At 58.1% G+C, this 19,930-nt stretch overlaps 1 protein-coding gene across 14 annotated transcripts in view; it reads left to right on the top strand.

Moving 5' to 3' along the window:
* Positions 1 to 19,930, top strand: part of CACNA1E (calcium voltage-gated channel subunit alpha1 E) — a 112,780-nt gene that overhangs the window by 40,658 nt on the left and 52,192 nt on the right. For all 14 annotated transcript variants that reach the window (XM_040566371.1, XM_040566370.1, XM_040566368.1 and 11 more), the window contains exons 4-8: positions 4,030 to 4,135; positions 4,535 to 4,674; positions 12,233 to 12,336; positions 12,977 to 13,129; positions 13,368 to 13,549. In XM_040566371.1, coding sequence (XP_040422305.1) covers positions 4,030 to 4,135; positions 4,535 to 4,674; positions 12,233 to 12,336; positions 12,977 to 13,129; positions 13,368 to 13,549 — 685 coding nt within the window. The remainder of the gene's footprint in view (positions 1 to 4,029; positions 4,136 to 4,534; positions 4,675 to 12,232; positions 12,337 to 12,976; positions 13,130 to 13,367; positions 13,550 to 19,930) is intronic.

Here is a 19,930-nt window from a genome sequence, read left to right as displayed (position 1 = left end):
GGGGTCCCGTGCTGGCGTGGTGCGGCACCACAGCTCGTCTGCCGCGTTCTCCTGGAGCCTGGCGCTCGGCCGCCACGCTGCAAAAACCCCTCGGCGTTATCCTTCCATGGCATTTGCGTGGCAGGAGGGAGATTGGCTCTTTTTTTTTTTTTTTCCCTAAAAGAAGTGACATATTCCTGGGCGAGTGTGCGGAGCTGAGCCCCCGTGGCCGTTCCCCACTGCCCCGTGTGGCTGCCAGCTCGCTCCGAGCGAGTCGCCCACCCTGGGGCTTGCAGCGCGGCACGGCGGCTCTTCCCTTCGAGCTCCCGAGGGCAGGGCTTTTTGGTGATGAGTTTGTACCCGTTGCGTGAAATGCTGGGAAAAAGGGGCCTTCAGAAGGTGTTCATTTCTGCTGGGAAAGGCAGAAACCTCTCCTGAGGCTCAGTGGTTGTGCCTGGTGGAGAGGACCTCGGTGCCACCTCACTTTGCGCTACAGCGCGGTGCCCAAAATGCTGGGCATTGCCAAAATGCCCTGTGCCCAAAAGCTCAGGGCTTTGGGCCACGCCAGCCTCGTGGCAAGGTCTCCGTGGGTGGAAGCGCTGTGGCCGGGCTGGTGTCGGTACTGGTGGCCCTGTGAGCCGCTCTCCTCCTCGGAAGCCTTTCGGCAGGGCCGGGGGAATTTGTGCGCATCTGGCCCGCGGCACCTGGGGCCGGGATGGAGCGAGGGGAGGAGTGGAGGCTCTTCTTCATCCAGCTCGAGTTGACTAGGTAATAGGGCTAAAAATAACCGGTGATTCAGGCCTGGGTATCTGCTGGGTAACTGTATAATTATAACCAGCAGCCTCTGCAGTTTGGCTTCCCGGTGTAAATAGGGATGATGCATGGAGGGGAAGGAGGAGAAATACGATGAACCGGGGCTGGGATTCAGCTCCGTGGGGAAGAGCGAGTCTTTGCCGAAAGCCCGGCTTGCTACCTCTGCTGGAGCTGCTCTTTTCTCTGCTCACGCTCAAAACGCGAGGCAGCCGCTGCTTTGGCTGTGGGAACATCTCCTCCTCGCTTCTCCTCTCCTCCCGAAACAAAGCCCCGCTCTGCCGGCCAGGCCCTTAGCCCTGATTTCATTTGTTTGCCTGCCTGGAGAGCTGCAATTCAGTTAGCGCGCGAGATGGGCTGCAGCTCCTCTATCTGCTCCGTCCTTCAGCCGCTTAATCGCATTTGACCTGGACAAGATCCCTCTCCCTCCCCAGGAGGGTCAGATGACGGGGGGTGCCATCTCTGGCTCCAGCACCCCTTGGCAAGCCTTCCTCATCATCTTCCTCTGCGCCCACGCCGCTCCTTCCCCACGGCGACCTGCCTGTGCCCGTGGCTGCTCTTGGTGGCCACCGCGAGGGATGCGTGTGCCAAATGGCAGCGATTTGGGGCGAGCGGGTACCCCCACATGAGCCTCTTGGGCACTGTCCCTTGGGGACATCGGTGGCCTCTTTGTCCCCATCGCCTTCCCCCCGCCACCATTTCCCTGCGGGAAGAGCTCCACCGCGCCGTGCCGCCCTTGGGCACCTCCTGGCGCTACCCAGGAGCATCTCCTCTCCTCCGGGGCCCTTTTTTTTGGGCCCTTCATTCATCCATGGGGGTTTTTAACGCGTTGTCTTTCGGGGAGGGGCGGGTGGGTGCAGCGGCAGGGCCGTCTCTGACAGCCGGGGCTGGAGCGCGGCCGCCCGTCAGATGGCGAATTCGAGCAGAGGCAGCTGTTGTCATGGCGACGCCAAGTTGCATCCCGTTGCTGCGGCGACCAAAGTTAAAAAACTGATGTTAAGGCAGGAAAATCACATGATGCGGTTCTTTTTTGTTTAAAAAAAAAAAAAAAAAGGAGTGGGGTGGGAAAAAAAAAAAAAAAAGGTTTGGTTTCCAGTTCTGAGGAGAAGACTTCTCCCCGGAGCTGGCTGCACGTGGCAGGCAGGCGCCCGCGCCCACGTCGGTGCGGGCAGCTCCGGCCCGGCCGTGTCCTGCTGGGCTCAGCCTTCAGGAGGGTCCTGGGTGGGGACCAGGCCTCCGTGTCCTACAGGCAGAAGCGGCACCACCCGTGGGTGTGGATTTTGGGCTGTCCAGGAGCGTGGTGTGGGGATGGGGACACCCAAAAGGCGCCCGGTGGGGACGGCTCCTGGTAGCGGTGGAGCAGGTCTGGGTGGGGTGGCAGCTTGGTGCCAACGGGGTGAAGCCCCCTGACGGTGTAGGAGCTGAAGCTCCATCGTGTTCACAGCTGGGGAGCAAGGAAAGCCCTGCAGGGGAGCAGGTCCTGGGGGAAATTTGGGGATCGGTGGGGAATGGAGGCTTTGGTTTATAGGAGGTGGGTTGGGGGATGCTGGAGGGGTGAAATCGCTCCTGCACTTTGGAGGCTGGATCCTTGGAGATGCCCAGGAGGCTCCTCTCTGCTCCTTCCACCCCTACTGGCCTCGAAAGCGGGGAAAAGCACGAGCACCAAGCTGCTCCTGCTGGCAGGGGAGGCGAGGAGAGCTCCCTGCGGCTCCCAAACCTCACCCAGGCCCGGGGAGGGGTTTACAGCCCACCCAGCTGCTCGGCGAGGTCTCACCAACGTGCCACCAGCGTCACAAATTCCAGCTGGGAGCTGTGTAAGGTCTCCACGTGAGCAATACCTGCTGGGTGGGGACAGCAGGGCGAGCTCAGCATCTCCACCACGGCATCGCCGCCGCCGGTGGGGACACGGGTTGGGGACAGCACGGCCTCGGGGCACCTTCCCCGCCCCGAACACACCGGGCTGCAGGCGTGCGGGGGGATTAGCAGAGTTGCTAAGGAAACGAGTCAACTATTCAGGGGCGAGAGCGTGGATAAAGGAGATAAATCAATAAGGGAACCTATTTTTATCGGCTCCCTAATGATCCTCCCGGAGAAGCCAGACGAAGGAGGAGGAGAAGGCTGGAGGGAGATGGGCTTTCGGTGCTGGGCTGGGAGGGAGGTGCTCTGTGGTTTGGGTGGCTGGAAGGTCAGGTCATTAATGCTTAATGAGAGAGGAAATGATGTGACCGAGCGCTGTCCGGCCCCGAGCCGGGAGGACACTTGCGGGTGTGTGGATATTTTCCCTCTACTTTGGGCAGCTGTTCCTGCTGGCCCTGGGGGAGGCTTTTTTTCCCCTCGGGCTCCCCAAACCCAGCACGTCAGGAGTTGTAGGGCATGGTGCCATGGCCCCGGCTGTCCCACACTGGGAGAACTTGGGTCTGAGCTGGCTGAGCACGGGGAGATGCTCACTGTGCGTGTCCGGTCCCTCTGCACGGGACCCGTGTGCTGCAGAGGTCTCTCCTAGTTTGCTTTTACCTCCCCAGCTATTAATTTCCCTGAGTGGCCTTTTAAACGCGTTGGCTGAATCTGTTCTGGCTCCTCTCCCTAAATAAATTCCAGCTCCTGCAAGCTTTGGTTGGCTGCCCCTCCTGGCAGCGATTCTGCTCCGGTGCCCGTCCCGCTGCAACCGGTGACGGCGCCCACGTGGCTGCGGGGTTTTGGCAAGGTGCGAGGGGGTTTTGGTGCTCGGTGGTCACCACTGCTGTGCCGTGACCTGCCGTGAGCCCCAGGTCTGGCCTGGGATTTGGGATGCTGGCAAGGGTCTAAGCACATCCTGCTGATGAGGCACTTGTGGTCTTTCCAAAGGGTGATCGTTGGTGGCAAATGCACAGCCTGGTGCCGTGCCTGGCCCTACAAAGAAGAGCCCCAAACCCTTTTCCAGGTGAAGCCCAGCCTGTCTTCATGCCCCTGTCCGTCCTTTTTGTTCCCACCACCAGCACCATCTCATTCCCAGCCCAGCAGATCTGCTTGGTTAGATGTCCCCCCACCTCGGGAGGGGGCGGTGAGGCTCAGCACATCTCCACCAGGGAAGGTCCTGGGGGCTCCTGGTTCCCTCATCGCCCCTCTTTTTGGCAAACAGAGCGGAGGGCGGCTTCTCCCTCCTGCCTGGGGGCGAAAGCTGGGCTCTGTGCATGCTTTTTGGGGATAAAAGGGTGGTAGGAACTCCATCCACCTCTCCTCTGCTCCTTGACTCCCCTTCACGCCCTTCGAGTATATGATCCTGGCCACCATCATCGCCAACTGCATCGTGCTGGCCCTGGAGCAGCACCTCCCCGAGGACGACAAGACACCCATGTCGCGGAGACTGGTCAGTGCCGGCCGAGGGCACCCTCTGCCCCCTGCTGATTTCGGCTGGTTTTTTGGGTGGTTGGGCAGGAGGGGACCCCACCAACCTCGTCCTCCATGGAGAGGGGCCGGGAAGGTTTAAAAATCCTAAAAAGTGGGGCGTGGGGGGAGGATGAGCAGCTTGAGTGGGTCACAGCCCCCGCCTTGGGTTTCCAAACTTTGGGTTTCCAAGGTTGGTGCTGGCTGAGGAAGGGCTGGGAGAGCTCCCGGGGAGGAAGGAAGGGACTGGGGAAGGTGGGATGGGACTGGGGAAGGTGGGATGGGGCACGATGCAAGGTGAAGCCACCCCACGTGAAATGGCCGGCACTCTTTGCCCCGTGTCCTCCCACCTCACTGTGACCTCCCCGTTTCCCTCCGGCAGGAGAAGACGGAGCCGTACTTCATCGGGATTTTCTGCTTCGAGGCTGGGATTAAGATTGTGGCTCTGGGCTTCGTGTTCCACAAGGGCTCCTACCTGCGCAATGGCTGGAATGTGATGGACTTCATCGTGGTCCTCAGCGGGTGAGTCGGGCGGCGCGGGGACATGTCCTGGTGGTGCCACGAGCTCCAGGACACAGGGCAGGGCCACGCTTTGCTGGTTTTGATGGTGTTTCGCCACCAGCACCCAACGAGCATCGTGCTCTGCCGCCCAGCTGGGCACGGGGTGAGTTTTGGTGATGTTTGTGGGGCAGGAGGAGGAGGATGGAGTGTGGGCTGGGGAACAACTGAGTGCCATATGGGCCAGACACCAGGAGGGAAGGGAGAAAAGCTCTTCTGCTCCCCCAGGTGCTTCCCAGCCCAGTGCCCAGGGCTTGGGACAGAGGTCTTGGTGGAGTCCTGCAGGTGATGCTTGCTCCCGGCAGCAGTGCTGGGGGTGGCAGAGCGCGACGCGTGGCGGGTGCCGGTTGTGTCACTGCTCGTGTCACCTGCTGGGGACGTGGCCCAGATTCGAGCCCTGCTTGGGCCGTGACGAGCTGTGCTGGTGGCACAGAAAGGAGCGGGCGGCTACGTTTGGGTTTGTGCTCGCTGGTGGTGGCAAAAGGCTCGAGCAGAAGTGCCTCAGGGTGACGGAGGGAAACTGAGGCACGGCAGCCAGGCGTTGTACCCAGGGGCTCTGCCAAGCTCCAGAGCCCTGTCTTCTGGCCTGCGGCCTGCTCCTGCGTGGTGGCACCGTGTGGGACGTGGCAGGAGGGGTTTGGAGGGGACACTGAGCGTGGCGCTGCCGTGGGGTGCGGCGATGGGCGCTGCGTGCCCAGGGTGGAGAGGTGCTGGTCGGGAGGAGCATCCTGGTGTGGCCACGGGCAAGGAGCTGAGCCAGGGCCAGGCCCTTCTGGTGGCACCTCTGGGGACAGCAGGGTGACGCAGGGACCGGGGGACGAGCCGCGGCGCGGGGCTGCATCCACCCGAAGCAGCAAAGCGGTGACGGGGAATGCCCGCGGGCTGCAGGCTGGCCCAGCTGGGCATCCTTTGGGGCTCAGAGCCAAGGGGAAACGCTGTGTTCGGGGGTGGGGACGGGACCGACGGGGACCTCTCCTGCAGGTCGGGGCGGGCTGGCTGTGGCCGAGCCGGTGCTGAGTCAGCGCTCAGCAATTACTCACCCGCCAGCTCCCTCCCGCACCGGGCCCCGTGCCAGGGAACCGATTGCCCGTGACGGGCTGCTGGTGTGCCCAGAGGTGCCAAAACCCCCCCGGCACGCTTCTGAGGCACAGAGGGGCTGTTCCTTCCCCTCCTGGCATCCCAATTTGTGCCTCAGCAGATGGAAAAAGCTCTCCCCGCTGTGTCGCTTGCGCTTGGAGAGGTGCGAGCAGAAGCGGTGGTGGTGCCTCCCCGCACCAGGGACTCGTGCGTGTGTTGGGTCCCCCGAATTTTGGGTGAATTTCTCCAGCGAGTGCCGCTGGGCTGGCAGGCGGCCTGCGGGCAGCCCATGGGGGAGGCGTGCACTGGGTGCAAATGGGATCTCTGCGCGGGGTCTGGAGATGGTGTTTGTGGCCCGAAATTTGGTTCGTGTGGGTCTGGACAGAGGGCTTTGGGTTCATGAAAGCTGATGGCCTCCGGGATGCTCAAAGGTGTCTGCAGTGGAGAGGGTGTTGTGCACATCAGGGACCTCGGGGGGTGCTGAGTGGTTCAGGATGCTGAAGCAACAGGGCGGGCATCCACGGGAGCAGGATCTGTCCTGGTAGACCCAGCATCACGCTTGCTGGCCCTTGTCCCGTCCCTCCGTGGGTGACACTCCCTGCCTGGGTTTATTTCGCCATGTGTCTGGTTGGAGAGGTGCCTCGTGCTGCTGGCGTCACGGCCCAGCCGCCACGTTGGGGTTCCCATGGGGGCCCAAATTACCCCAACGAGGGGCTGCTAAATGAGCGGCCTCCTGGGACCCTGCGCAGGGATGGATGGCACCTCGGGTTCAACTGGTGTTTGCTTCGTATGTCAATAAACCCAGGTTTTTCATCTCGGTGGAAATCAACGCCCACCCAAAACTCCCTAATGCTAAAGCTTCCACTGGGGAACTAATAGGCACGCTTATAAACCTGCTCTGTTTATAACCTCTGGTTTCCAAATCATCATCGCTGCCTGAAAAACAGCCTGTTCTCCCCTGGCCAAAAATACTTTTCTCGGAAAATGTGCAATGAGCTGCCTTCACGGGTTCTGGGGCAGAACCACGATGGGGACGGGGATGCTCGCCCTGCGTGAGCCAGGCCTGGTCAGGCACCAAAGCTGAGCTCGGGACCTGCTCGGTGTGGCATTTCCTGGACCTAGAAGGGGAAAACTGCTCAGAAATGGCCAGAAAGGGCTGGTGGACCATTGGCACTTCTTAACCAGTGGTTCCTAAGAGGGAGAGGTTGGAGCTTAATGGAGCGTCTGCGATGGGAGCATCAGCTCCCTGGGCAAGGGCTGGGTCTGGAAGTAGTGTAATGAATAGAAAACCCCAACCCGAAAACAGCCAGCCTTGTCCTGCACTGGACGGGAAGGAGATAGTGGAAAAGAAGGGTTAATTTCACTCTGAAAGCTCCCAGGCAGGCGTGTGCTTTGCCTTGTGTGCTGGCTCTTCTGGTCGCAGCAGCAATACAATAAGGCGCCACATGTGAGATGAAGGGGTGGGGGAACACTTCCAACGACAGGGGAAAAAGGAAAACCGAAATCAAAAGGCCCTTGTGAAGTTGTGAGAAGGCCAGATGCTGGCACAAAAGGTTTTCTCTTCATTGTGACTGCTGTTACTACTTGTCGGGGGGTTGCTCTGCTTTCCAGCACGTGCTGTCCCTTCCTGCTCCTCCCTTTGTATCGCGGAGGGTTGGGGAAGCTCGTCTTTGGGCTGTGCCAGCCCAGTGTCCTGGCGGCTATCCCTGCTGAATGCAGAGGGGATAAATGCCTGGGTTGATAGAAGGAAGAGCTGGGTGCCTTTTGTCACCCCCTCGGGCACGGAGGTTTCCACACGGGTGTTTTGTGGTGTGGAGCACGGCCAAGGGGAGGCAGGGTGGCCGCAGCGTGTGCCATCAGACAAAGCCTGGATGTCCCAGCCCCGATGAAGATTAGGGCAAGTCAGCTTGGGGCTTGTCATCATCAGCAAAGGGGCACGGGATTTTGGGATGGCCACCTTGGTTATCCTCCTTTTTTTTTTTTTTTTTTTTTTTTTTTTCCAAGGATGGAGCCAGTCTCCACTGTGGTGTCTCCCCCACCTCTCACCCCTCTCCCCTGCTCTTCCCTTCCAGGACAATTAGTAAAAGTGTTTGGTCTTTCGTTGGGATGAATAATTAATTCCTGAGCTTTGTGAATGATTCATGTGCCATATGCCATGGCAACGGGACGTGCCTGCCACCGGCACCTCGCACAAAGGGCAGGGACAGGGAGCGTCCAGGCGCAGGGGGCGCGTTAGGGCTGGGGGGCTTGGGGCGGCCCCTGGGCAGGCAGAGCCGTGGGATGGGGTTGGGGGGCACAAAAATCCCCCCGTCTTTCTGCACGGCCAGTTTAGGAGCCAGAGCTGCTAACCCCGATGCTCTGCACCCTCACCATTTTCAGCTCAGGGTTTCCTGGAGCAAAGCACCGTTTTGTTGCGGTTTTATTTATTTGCCATGACTTGGCTTGATGACCATGTGGCTGTGTCCCCTTCCCAGAGGGGGTGCTTCAGCCTTGATCACAGGAGGTCCAAAATCATCCTCCTAGAGAAAGACCCTAATTTCTAAACCCTAAAGGGTCTGGGCTCCTAATGCCCAGGGGGAGATGCTCAATGTAGGGAGCCGTGCTGCTGCGTTCCCCGGGTGCAGGATCCATCCCATGTGCCACTCATGCACCTTCACCCCGTCCTTCCCCACCCCAGGAGCCACTGTACAGGTGGTGAGTCCTTCCCCTGTCCCCGGGGACATCGTTCCCCTGGTGCTATTAGGACCGGCAGCTTTGCAGCCCTGCAATCCACTTGTGTTGCGGCCCCAAAACCTAGAAAGAACAAGGGAATAAAAAAAGGTGTCTTTCAGGTCACTCCAAACCATGCTGCGGGCAGGGCGTGGGGCTGGCTTGTGTCCCCTCGATGGATCCATCCCTTTTTGGGAATATTGGTGTGAGCGGGGTCATTGCTTGCAGAGCCACCCGGAGCACGGCAGGGCTGCTGGGGCGCGTTCGTCTGCGTAACCAGTGCCGGTCACAACGATATCTGCAGAGAAGGGTTTGATCCAGTGGCCAAAAAGGGGAAGAATGGGGTAAAATCCTCGTGTAACTTCCCTTCCGTGAGCCGTTTGACCAGTCTATTAATTACGCACTAGTCTCCCTCACGGAGTCAGGTGGCGGTTCAGGCCTTGAGGGGCCTTTCCACTTAATTATAAATATTAATTTGTGTGCCAGCCAGCACCCTGCCTGGCCCAGATTCGGAGCTGGGATGGCTCTGGCAGCTCGCTGGCACCTCCAGCCCCATGCAGGGCCCGGGTGGGCATCGCTGGGGGGCGCTCGGTTTGGCGAGGGGGGACGGAGCCGTCTGCTTTGGGGGTCAGCATTTGGTTGGGAAAACAGCTTTGGGATATGCATCAGCTGGGTACCGAAGGACAGAGCTGCCCATCGGGAACTTGGGATGTGATTTCCACCCCCCCCCAACGACAAGGGCTGCAGCCCCAAGGTGTCCCCGGAGCTTGCTGCTCGCTCCAGGGGCTGCACGTAAATAAAAGGAGCACGTCCCGGCTCCGTTTATAATTTTTTATTATTTATTTATTTTCTCCTAAGCATGTGTTTGTCTGCTGCTGATTGCTCACTATTCGATGATACTCTGTGGATTAGCATATATTTCCCATCCTGCCTCCTCTTATTTGCATCCTTCCAGTGGATCCTCTCTGCTCCTTTCTCCACCTGAATCTCTTCTTCCTTCCCTCCGAAGAAGTAGAGCTCGCCCCTTTGCCTGGGTGACCTATAAAAACGCCTTCACTTTTTTTTCTTTTTTTCTTTTTTTTTTTTTTCCTCCGGTACATATGATGAAAAGCATGAGATCACTGGGATTTTTATAGCCCAATCTGGCAGCTTTTTCAGATAACTTGGATGGCGAGATGTAATTTTAGTTTGGGTCCTTGCCTAAAAATAAAGAATAATTATTAGTACCTCAGACGTGGATATTGTAAAGCGTTCGAGAGCATTGAAATTGTTCTGCAGATAGCGGAGCTGCCTCCTCGTATCGGCACGGAGCCGTCCCCTCTCTGCAGGAAGCCACAAGACACCCCGATGTGCCAAAATCCGTGGGCACGTGCTAAGGGGATGCTGCTGCCCGGCCCCGGGGCTGATGCTCGCCAGCGGGCTTGGTGCTGAAGCGATTTTTCTCCCTTGTTTTTCACATTTCGGCTGCTGAAGCTCATTTCCAATTTCATTTCAGTTCGTTTTAGTTGACGAAGCTTTTAAAAATGCCCCTGGAGTAGATTTAAAGGGGGGAGGAGGGGAGGCTGGACCTTCCCCGGGTGGTTTCAGAACCAGGTCTTTCCCCGAGCGATGTGCATGGTGCTGAAACCAGCTCGCACCTTCCTGGAGCAGAAGTGGGTCGCACGGCGCGATGTGTGTCACGCTGTGCCAAAAAAGCACACCTGGGAGGGTTAATGAGCAATTAACAGGTGCCCATGTCCAGAAACGCCCGTGTCCAGAGCAGGAGGGTGTTCAGAGCATCCTACTAGCAGTGGTGTCTGTGCGTACAGAAGCCTGGCCGTCGGGAGAGGTGATGTGTTTTATTAGAGCAACCAAAGGGCTTGGAAAAAGCAGACAGAAGCCAGGTTTGCGTGCCTGAAAGCTTGCTTGTTTTTTTCCAGCCACTTCAGGTGGTCTAAAATTAATCTTGGGTGGCTGAGCCACTGCTCTGGGCCGTGTGGGTGCCCTGGGACACTGGGTTGGCCAGCAGCAGCTCCAGCAGCGCGCCCTCCTTCGTGGGAAGGATGTGTGGGGTCATCGTTCGGCTGGTGGGTGGGAGAAACATCTGCAGTGCCACCACCTCGCTTCGGGGATCTGTCCGACCCCCCTTGTGGCAGAGCTCGTGATGTGCCCTGTCCCCCCGGCAAGGACAAGGAGCACGTCACCTTTCCACAGAGGAGTCCCATTCTTAGCAGCGAATTTAGGGCGCGGCGGAGGGCTGCCCTGGAATCGCATGAACCTTGCCTGGAGGCTCCTCGCACAGGCTCCCGAGCCCTTCAAAGCAATCTGGGTTAGCAGAGGACTTTGCAGCCAGGGCTGGTCCGAGCTCATGGGGTGTCTGGCTGGCGCTGGAAGCTGGGGAGGTGCTGGTGAGGTTGGGATGGCTCCATCTCCATCGCTCCCTCTGGGCTCTGTAGGACCAGCTCGGTGCAAATGCGTTTCCTCATCCCTTTGGGACGCAGAGACACAAGGAGCAAAAGCTGCAGGTCCTGGGGGCTGTTTGGCACAGGGTGTCCTTCCACTGGTGTTTGGGGAGTGCTGGATTGTCCCGCTGTCACCGCAGGTTGCTCCAAAGAGATGAAAGCACCCGCGCTCCTGTCGCTCCACTGCACTGCCAAGCGGCCGTGCTGTATCGATTATTGATTTTAATCTTACAGACAATTTAACAAAGCAGCTCTCCCGACCTTCTGGGTGCTCCTGACTTCAGTAAGCCCCTCTTGGCTCTCCCACCCGCCCGTGTCAGCGTTTAGCGGGGGCTGGGGCCTGGCCAGAAGGTGTCACCGCGGCTGCAAGCCCTCGGCTCCCTTGGGATCGGGCCCTGGGTGGTGTCGGGGTGAGGCTGGGGCAGGCTGTGCCGCCCTTCTGCAAACAAAACCAGCCTGGTAAAATGGGGAGGGGGGAAGAGGAGGGCACGGAAACGGGCTGTAAGAGCCTGCTTTGGTGCTGGGAGGGTCTGGTGCCAGGAAACCGAGCCGCCTTCCCGAGGGGCGCTGGGCCCTGCGTGCCTCGGGGAGCGGGGCAGGGAGCGAGCGCTAATTGCTCAGCGCGCCAGAGAGCCGCTCTGGCCTGTAATTAGATGGATTAGTGGAACAATGACCCAATTTCCCTCGGTTTTTGGATTGCTGCAAGCAGCCCCGAGGTTGCTGCCGCCCTCTGTCCCACTCTCCTCCCCATCCCCTCCTCTCCTCCCCCTGCTCCTGCTGCCTTCTCCTCCTCCTCTTCCTCACCCAGCCCGGGTGGGATGGGTGGCCGTGAGCTCTGGTGACACCGTCTTGTGCTGTCAGTGTCACCAAACCCCCCGATTCCTCCTACACTGCGAGCACCTCGGGTATTTCCACCGCTGGCCCCAGTGCGCGCTGGCCCCCTTCTGCCCCAGTTTGTTTTCCAGAGATTGGGAAATTTCTGTGTTTTAACAGAAAACCTCTGGAGCCCTTCCTGTGCCTTCCAAGGTCATCAAACTTTCATCGCTGTATATTTTTGAATGTATTTATCTATGGGGGGGGGGGGGATTGCTGGGGGTTCCCAGGGTTGGGGGGCTTTGGCGGGCCGCAGCAGCCCACGAGCTCCTGTTGTGGCATCCAAGGGGGTTGGTAGCACGTGGGCTTTGGGAGGTGCTGGATCCCTGCACCCACACCGGGTCCTGCCCGTGGGACCTCGTTCCCTGGGTGGGGAACGCTCCACGGGGCCCTAACCCCTCTCTCTCCGTGTCTGCCCACAGCATCCTCGCCACGGCCGGGACGCACTTCAACACACACGTGGACCTGCGCACCCTGCGCGCCGTGCGCGTCCTCAGGCCCCTGAAGCTCGTCTCGGGCATTCCCAGTAAGTCAGACAATTCCAGTTCTCCTCCCAGGGCACTCGCATCCCGTCCCTGCCTCCTCCAGACTGAGGGGACCTTGTTTCACCTTGGTGATGTGGGGTGGAAATTGGGGAAAGGGAGGGGAAGAAGCTGACGGGTGACAATGGGAGGTGACCAGCCGGTGTCCCCAGGTGGCACGTCCCCTCCGGCCCACCGGTGGCGTGGTGCCCCCTGCCAGCTCTGGGGTCCTGCTCCCTGGCCAGAAGGCTGTGGGTGGATCCTTCCAGGACTTGATTCAGGGGAGATTTCATCCTTTTGCAAGATTTCCTCTGCAGGAACGGGGATAAATGAAGAAAGTAGGCTGCTGCCGTGGCTTCCCTCCTTGGGCACCTGCTCGCATTGCCCCGAGGAGATGCTCAGCTGGATGCCCAGAGCTTTGCCACCACCTCCCCGGGGCCCTGCAGAGGGGACCGTAGGGGTGATGTGCTGCAGGAAGCAAGCAGTTTGGGGTTCTGGGGATGTCGTGGGGTTTATTCCAGTGATGCCCAGGTGGTGCTGGGGAGCTCACCCTGCCCTAAAGGCTGTTGGCAAGGTGGGAGCTGGGGTGCCTGGTTCTGAATAGCGTGTGCTGAGCTGAGCTGGGCTCTTCCTTTTCCCTCCCAGGCCTGCAGATTGTGCTGAAGTCCATCATGAAGGCCATGGTGCCTCTCCTCCAGATCGGCTTGCTGCTGTTTTTCGCCATTCTCATGTTTGCCATCATCGGCCTGGAGTTCTACAGCGGGAAGCTGCACCGAGCCTGCTACACGAACAATTCAGGTGAGGAAGGCAGCTCTGTGCATCCTGAGCATGCAAAAAAACAAACAAACAAAAAAACAAAACAAACAAGCAAAAACAACCAAAAAAAAAGGTTTTCTCCATGTAATACATATGCCCCCTGCTTGCACGCAGGGTGCATCAGTTCCTCGTCGTGCCCTGCTCTGTCCCCAGCCCCCCTGCATTTGTGCTCTTCTCCTCCCTTACCGCCGCGTCCTTTGGCTCTGCCCTGTGCCCGCAGGTGAGCTGGAGGAGCTGGACCCCCCCCACCCATGCGGGGTGCAGGGTTGCCCCCCGGGCTACGAGTGCCGGGAGTGGATCGGTCCCAACGACGGGATCACGCAGTTTGACAACATCCTCTTCGCTGTGCTGACCGTCTTCCAGTGCATCACCATGGAAGGGTGGACCACAGTCCTGTACAACGTGAGTGGCGAGGCTGGGGTGTTCTAGGGGTGTCTGGGCGTGGGGACGGGGTGCTGGAGATGGCAGCTCCTTGTCCTGACAGGCTTTGAGATCCTGAATGATGGGGATGGTGTCAGCACATCCCATTTGGGTGGGAGATGGGAAATAAGGTGTGCGTTACACGTCCCAGTGGGCAGAGGGGATGTCCTATCCCAAAGGGCTTGGGAGATGGGAAATAAGGCGTGTGTTACACGTCCCCATGCGCCAAGGGGATGTCCCCATCCCAAAGGGCTCTGTCCCAATCTCCGGGCAGCTCATGCAACCTGTCGCAGAGAGCAAAGCCCTGCGGTGCCTCCTGCCTCCGGGCTGTGCCTGCAGGGCATGGCAGTGACATGGGGACGAAGTGGGGAAGCAGGAGGAGAGGTGCAGGCCATCACATGGCCCCAGCTTCGTGGCAATGGGCTCTGTGAGTTTTATTTTATGGGCTGGAAGCAGCCGTGCCGGTTTTGTTCCCAGCCTAATTTCAGCGCCGCTTCCAGCGTCATTGCGCCAGGAGCGTCTCTGTGCCCCGGCTCCCGTAATGCCTGGAGGTTTGCAGAGTGGCGTTGCTCTGCGGGAGGCAAATTGCACGGCTTGCGATGGGGAGACGCACTTCAATATTTGCTGTGCTGTGAGCAGGAAGGCTGGTTTGTAACCCCAGCAAAGGCTGTGTGCTGCAAGCGTCGGGACCTCGTTCCTTTTTATTTGTGCTAAGGGATACGGGTTGGCATCCATGGGGCACATGGACCGCCCAAACCCAGGATGGGGGAGTGTTTTGTGGCCAGGGCTTGGTCTTGCCATGAGGATTCATTTTTCCTTAACCTAAAGGAGCTGTTGGTGCCTGGGTCTCGCTGCTTTGTTGGGGTATGGGGCAGAATTGAACTACCTGGGAGGTCAGACCAAAACCAAGAGCATTTCTTGGCCACTTTTGGTACATCAGTGGGATTAGAGACTTAACCACGGTGCATAGTGCCCAGGATAAGTGAGCAGAGGTGATTTTCCCCTGCAGATCTGCCTTGGACCATGGGCAGCTGCTGCCCATAGCCCGGGCAAGCCCAGCCCTTCCCCTGAGCATCACTGCATCCACAGCCCTGCTCTGAGCCCTCCCGTCCCCACAGCCATCACACCAGGGGGGATGCATTGATGCTAATTTGGGGTTCTCAGGGATGCTGGGGACTGGGTGTCCAAACGATTTTCCCAGCACCAGGCGCATCGGTGGCCAGCTGTGCTCTGTCATCCTGTCCCCGACGGCCAGGACCGCGCGCTGCCTCCCCTTCCCGCTCCTCTGCAGAGTACCAGCTATTACTTACCCTTAATGGGAAGTATCAGGGACCTTCCTCGGCTGCTAATTGAGTGAGGACTTGGGTCTTGTTAGTAAAACGCTGCTGATTCACTTTGCACGTCCCTTGCCCTCCCCCTGTCTTGCAGGGATGCAAAGGCTGCAGGCACTCGGTCCCCGCACGCGACAGCAGTCTGCAGGCAGCAAAATGGGCTTAGGACCCTTTTTACGCGAAAAAAGCAAACATGGAGGTGTGAACAGGCGTGTGCATGGGGGGCTGTGTTCCCCAGTGGGTGCTCGCTGCCTCCAGGTCTGGGGGATCAGCCAGGGGGTCTCTGCCTTTCCCTGCTGGTGTCAAGTGATGGGACCGAGTCCCTTCAGGTGAGCGAGGCAGCCTTGCAGGGGAGAGGAGGTGGCAGGGAAAACGCTTTGGCAATCTCTCAAAGAAATTGCTTACTCTAATATTCCCCCGTGTAGCTGCTTCGTGATTTTAAGACCCATTTTCCCCCAATTTTGCCAGGTCTAGAAGCGCGGCTCTCACAATTTGTAGAAAGCGTCGCGGAAAGCTAATCAGCCCCGCGGTGCTTTCCATGTGTGTTATTTCGCGGTTGCGCTCGGCTTTCGCCTTGTTTTCAACAGTCTTGCCTGCGTGAAAGGCAGGCTTGCTCTGCAGAAAGCAGTGTGCTTGGGGGGAGGAAAAACAAGCCTCAAGCTGTGGGGTATTGGTGTCTTTCCCTGGGAGCATGAAGGGTTTAATTCTTTTTTTTTTTTTTTTGAGGTGGGTTTTGGTTGGTGGTCCCTCTAGCTGTCCAAAATGGAAGCTTAGGAACATTTTGCTTTTGCTGCTGCTGGAGCAGATCCCCCTCACCTGGGGTGCTCTGAAACCAGACCTGATTTCTGCTGGGACCACAGGGAAACCCACACTGGCAGAAGGGACCCCTGTCCTGCCTCCCTGCCCCAGTGGCGCGGGGATGCTGAGCACAGTGGGGAGATGCTCAGCCTGGTGAAAAAGCAGGGAAAAGAGCTTGAAATCATGACTTCCTCCAAAAAAGCTGGCTCTGAGGGCTGTGTTTATTCACCAGGATTTGTTTGTTTGCTCCTGCTCCGGAGGAGCTCGGCTGCTGTTTGCAGGTAACAGGCAGGAGCGCGTTTTCGGGAGCCACTGGCAGCCACTTCCCCGGCGCTGCCGGGAGCTGGGGTTTGGGGCAAAAACACCCAGCGAGGGCACCTGGTGCCTGCACGGGCTGGGGAACGTGGCCTCGGGATGGGGTTTGACCCTCTCCTGTCCCAGCTGTGTGCTTTGCCCCCAGCACTGCTGGAGCTGGGGACGTTGGCTGCAAGGTGCAGGGACAGCAGCCCATGGCCAGGTGTCGGTGCAGGACAAGAGCATGGAGAAAAAAATCTCCTTTCCTTGCTGGGGGAGGGATGCTGAGGTGGGAAAAGGCAGCCCCAGTGAAATGAGGGTGGCTGGAGCAACCCAAGGCAGACAGAAGGGTTGGCACAACCCCAGTAGCCATGCCGAAGCTGGGTCGTGCAAGCAGCTGGCTCCGTTTTTGCCCAGGGCCACGGCCGTCAGCACTAATGGGTAAAATCCTTCTGCCTCTGGAGCAGCACTGGAAGAGCATCCGTGCTGCTAATTAAAAATACATGGCAAGGGAGCAAGCAGGCCACAGCTGCTTGCTGTAAACCCCAAATCCCTCTTGCAACACAAGAGGTAGGACTGGGGAAAAATAGGGTGATAAAATACAGGGGGTGCCACAAGACCAACATTTTTGGCACTGGCAGGTCCTGAGCATCGCTCACGTGCATTTAGCCCAGTGCCTTTACAAGGGAGAGGAGGCAGAGGGAGGGATGCTGGTGAGTGAAGGAGGTGGGAGAGGTGTCAAAAGGAGGAAACCTCTCGATGCTTAGCCCTCCATGCCCTGGGACACCGCCAGGCACTCGAGTTGGAGCCCTCGCCAAGGGAGAAGGAGTCCTGCTGCGTGTGCTTCAAATTAAAACAAACCAAAAAACCCGGCTGGGGAGGGATGAAAATTTAATCGACGTGCTGTGCTCTCAGCAGGCGCAGACCTTATTACTTCCGTGGCTATTTTGGGGGGGCCAGGGCAGCCGAAAAGCCCCCAGCACCACAGGACAGAGCCCCTTCTGCTCCTTGCCTGCAACTTAACCACAGGTTTGAAAGGCAAGCGAGGGCTTCAGGAAGGAGGAGTTGAGGAAGTTCCACCCCAAAGGCTTAAAACCATCCTAACTTTTAACTATTTGAGCTGTTCTTCCCCCACCCCAAGTTTGCTCCTGGTCGCTGCGCCCTGCTAGGTGCTGCTGCATGCACCCCGAGCAGAAACGGGCAGAAAGCCGGGTTTTTGTTCCCCTCCTGGCTCGGCTCTTTGTTAGCACTTAAAGCCAGACCCTCTCCAGCTTGCCAAATGTTCCTGCCTTTTTTTTTTTTTTTAAATGTGTGTGCACGCTGAAATGACACAGCAAGAAACAAACTGTGTCTGCTGGATCCACAGATTCGCAGGCATGTTCTGTCGCAAGCTGCCTGCCCACACCCTCCGCCTTCCTGCCAGGGAAAGTCTCTGCCCTGGGCCGGCTGCTGAAGGCAGCAGAGGCTGGGATGCTCTGGCACTGCCCGATGAGAACGGGCAGGGGGTCTCAGTCCCCTCCTCATTAAGCCCAGAGCCTCTACTTGCCTTTCGCATCCCAGCAAAGATTTCCTTTGCAGCCCCTGGAAGGCGGTGCTGGGGTGCCTGGCCGCGACTTCTCGGAAGATCGGAGTTGAACGGAGCCCAAATCAGTCTCCATGCCCATTTCAGGCATTTTCAAAACACTTATTTTTTTCAAAATGCTTTTAGCGATTTTTTTTTTCCAAGTCAAAAATTTAGAAAATAGAAAAATGAAATATAGTGGAATTTGTTTCCCCATTTCTTGTTATTTTCCCCTCTCCCCATTCCTTCCCAGCAAGACGCGTGTCCATGTGCTTCAGCCCTCACTGAGCATCCCATGTCCTGTTTTGGGGACCCCTGCCTGCTCCCCATCCCCTGTCCCCCCGGGGTCTGCACGGTGCTGTGGGCACAGCATAGGGGCACCCACCAAGGGCAGGATGCGGCCCGCTGGGGGCCGGCCCTTGCTCGGTGAAGGAAATGTACCAATTTCCTCATTAACCTAATTTGGAGAAGAAAAGCATTTTCATTCAGATCTTGTACAGCACCGGGGTCGCTGATGGATACCAGGCGCGGCTGGCGGGGAGTGAGGCATGGCCCTGCATGCGGGAGATGAAATTACTGCTATTAAAGGGAAGAAGGAGATCTGTTACTGCGCTGGGGAGAGCAGCAGCGGGTGTCAAGGTCTTGAGGGAGCTTGGTTAGGTCAGGGAATCTGCTGAGAGATTTTTTTGTCGTTTCTTTCTGCCGGATTGCGATGCTGCTCCTGCTGGTCTGTGCGCGTTGCTCACCTGGATGTGGCTGCGGTTTGCAGGGAGGAGCAGGGCAGGGATGAGGAGGGATGGCTCCAGCCACCCCAAAAAGCCATCAGGAGATGCCAAACCAGGGATCTGGTGTGCGAATCTTGGCGTGGCAGTGGCTTTGTGTGCATTGTCCCACCAGCGGTGGGCACTGGGGGGCGGTGGGGAAGGGAGGCACAGCGCCCACCAGAAGCCTCCTGAGATGTCGCCTCTGCTCTTCAGCCCCAAGCCCCCTCCATGCTGGGGAGAGAAGGTGACACCGTGCACAGCCCTGGGTTACATCTGTGCATAGACAGTGCCCCGTGCTGCGCGTCCCCAAGCAGGTGGCTGCCAGTCGATGGCTGTATATCATCCCAATCGAATTACCTGCTGTCTCGCTCCAGATTCGAGCAGAAATCATGGAGGCTCTCCTAATGCAGATGAATTTTGACAGGGGAGGTGGCTGCGTGCGGGCCACTGGGGTGTGCAGGGCGGCTGTGCGGGTGCTGGGCGCAGTGACCATCTCCAACAGAGCAAAGCTCCGCTCCTTCTCCATCCACCCATTGCCCTTCCTCTCCTTCCACTTTCTGTCAAGCCACCGGGAAATAAGGACTAAAGGTGCCTTGCAAAGGCAGAAGGCTCTTTCTGCTTATTTTTGGGTAGGAGAAATTGAGTTTGTGGTTGTTTTATTATTTCCCCCCTCCCTACAGCAAAGAAATCCTAAAGTTTCCTATGCGAGCACAGCCTGAGGGAGGGTACGTGTGGGCTGCAAGCCTGTGCTTTGCATTCGACGGCGGGATATATTTAGACTTCTTTAGATTTCTGGCCCCCGAGTGAGACCTGCTTTTGCAGCTCCCTGCGCCTTTTCCTGCCCTTCGGAAGCACAGGGGCTGCCCAAAGAGCAGAGCTGGTCCCTGGGGTGCCCGGGTTGCCCGCTGGGGTGGCTGCAGGGCTGGCTCCATCACCCCTGGGGACAGAGCTCCATGGGGTGGCTTGGGTCCATTGTAGGCTGAAGGCACACGTTGGTGTCTCAGGTATTCCCGAAGGTGGTAGTGAGCATATTTCTTGGGCAGGTGGCCATGGAAGAGCATGGGTGGTGGTGTTTTGGGTGTTGAGGTGTGTAATGGGGTGCGCAGGGCTATGGGGGCGTCCCATCCCTGGAGGTATTCAGGAGACTTGTGGGGAGGAGACCGAGGGACTCGGTTAGTGGGGGTACATGGCTTGGACTTGGTGATTTTGAAGGTCTTTTCCCAACCTAAATGGATCTAAAATTCTATAATAAGAAGGTGGTAGCTTTAAAGTGAAGGGAAGAAGAATGATCAGCCATCAGGCAGTGCCTTGGTTTCCCAAAGGGCTTGCGTGAGCGATGGGACCTGGTCTCCAGCACGAGGCCGGAGGCAGGAATGAGGAGTTTCTTAATTTAAAGGAGTTGCAGCTTTTGTGTAGTCTGCGGGTTAAAGTACCCATGGTGTGTCTGCACTACTACATATGATGGATGACCAAGGGGAAGAACCTATAGGAAGACACAAGGGGACTGGGCTGATGAATTACTGACTGGGGAAGGACATTAAAAACAAATGATGCTCCAAAGGGTTGGGAAAAAGGGGCTGCTTGGTAAAAAGAATGACACCTTTGTGCCAAAGAA

Source organism: Cygnus olor, chromosome 8 (genome assembly GCF_009769625.2).
Source record: "Cygnus olor isolate bCygOlo1 chromosome 8, bCygOlo1.pri.v2, whole genome shotgun sequence".
NCBI lineage: Eukaryota > Metazoa > Chordata > Aves > Anseriformes > Anatidae > Cygnus > Cygnus olor.
Note: the sequence above shows the minus strand (reverse complement) of the source record. Positions and strands in the feature narration are given on the sequence as shown.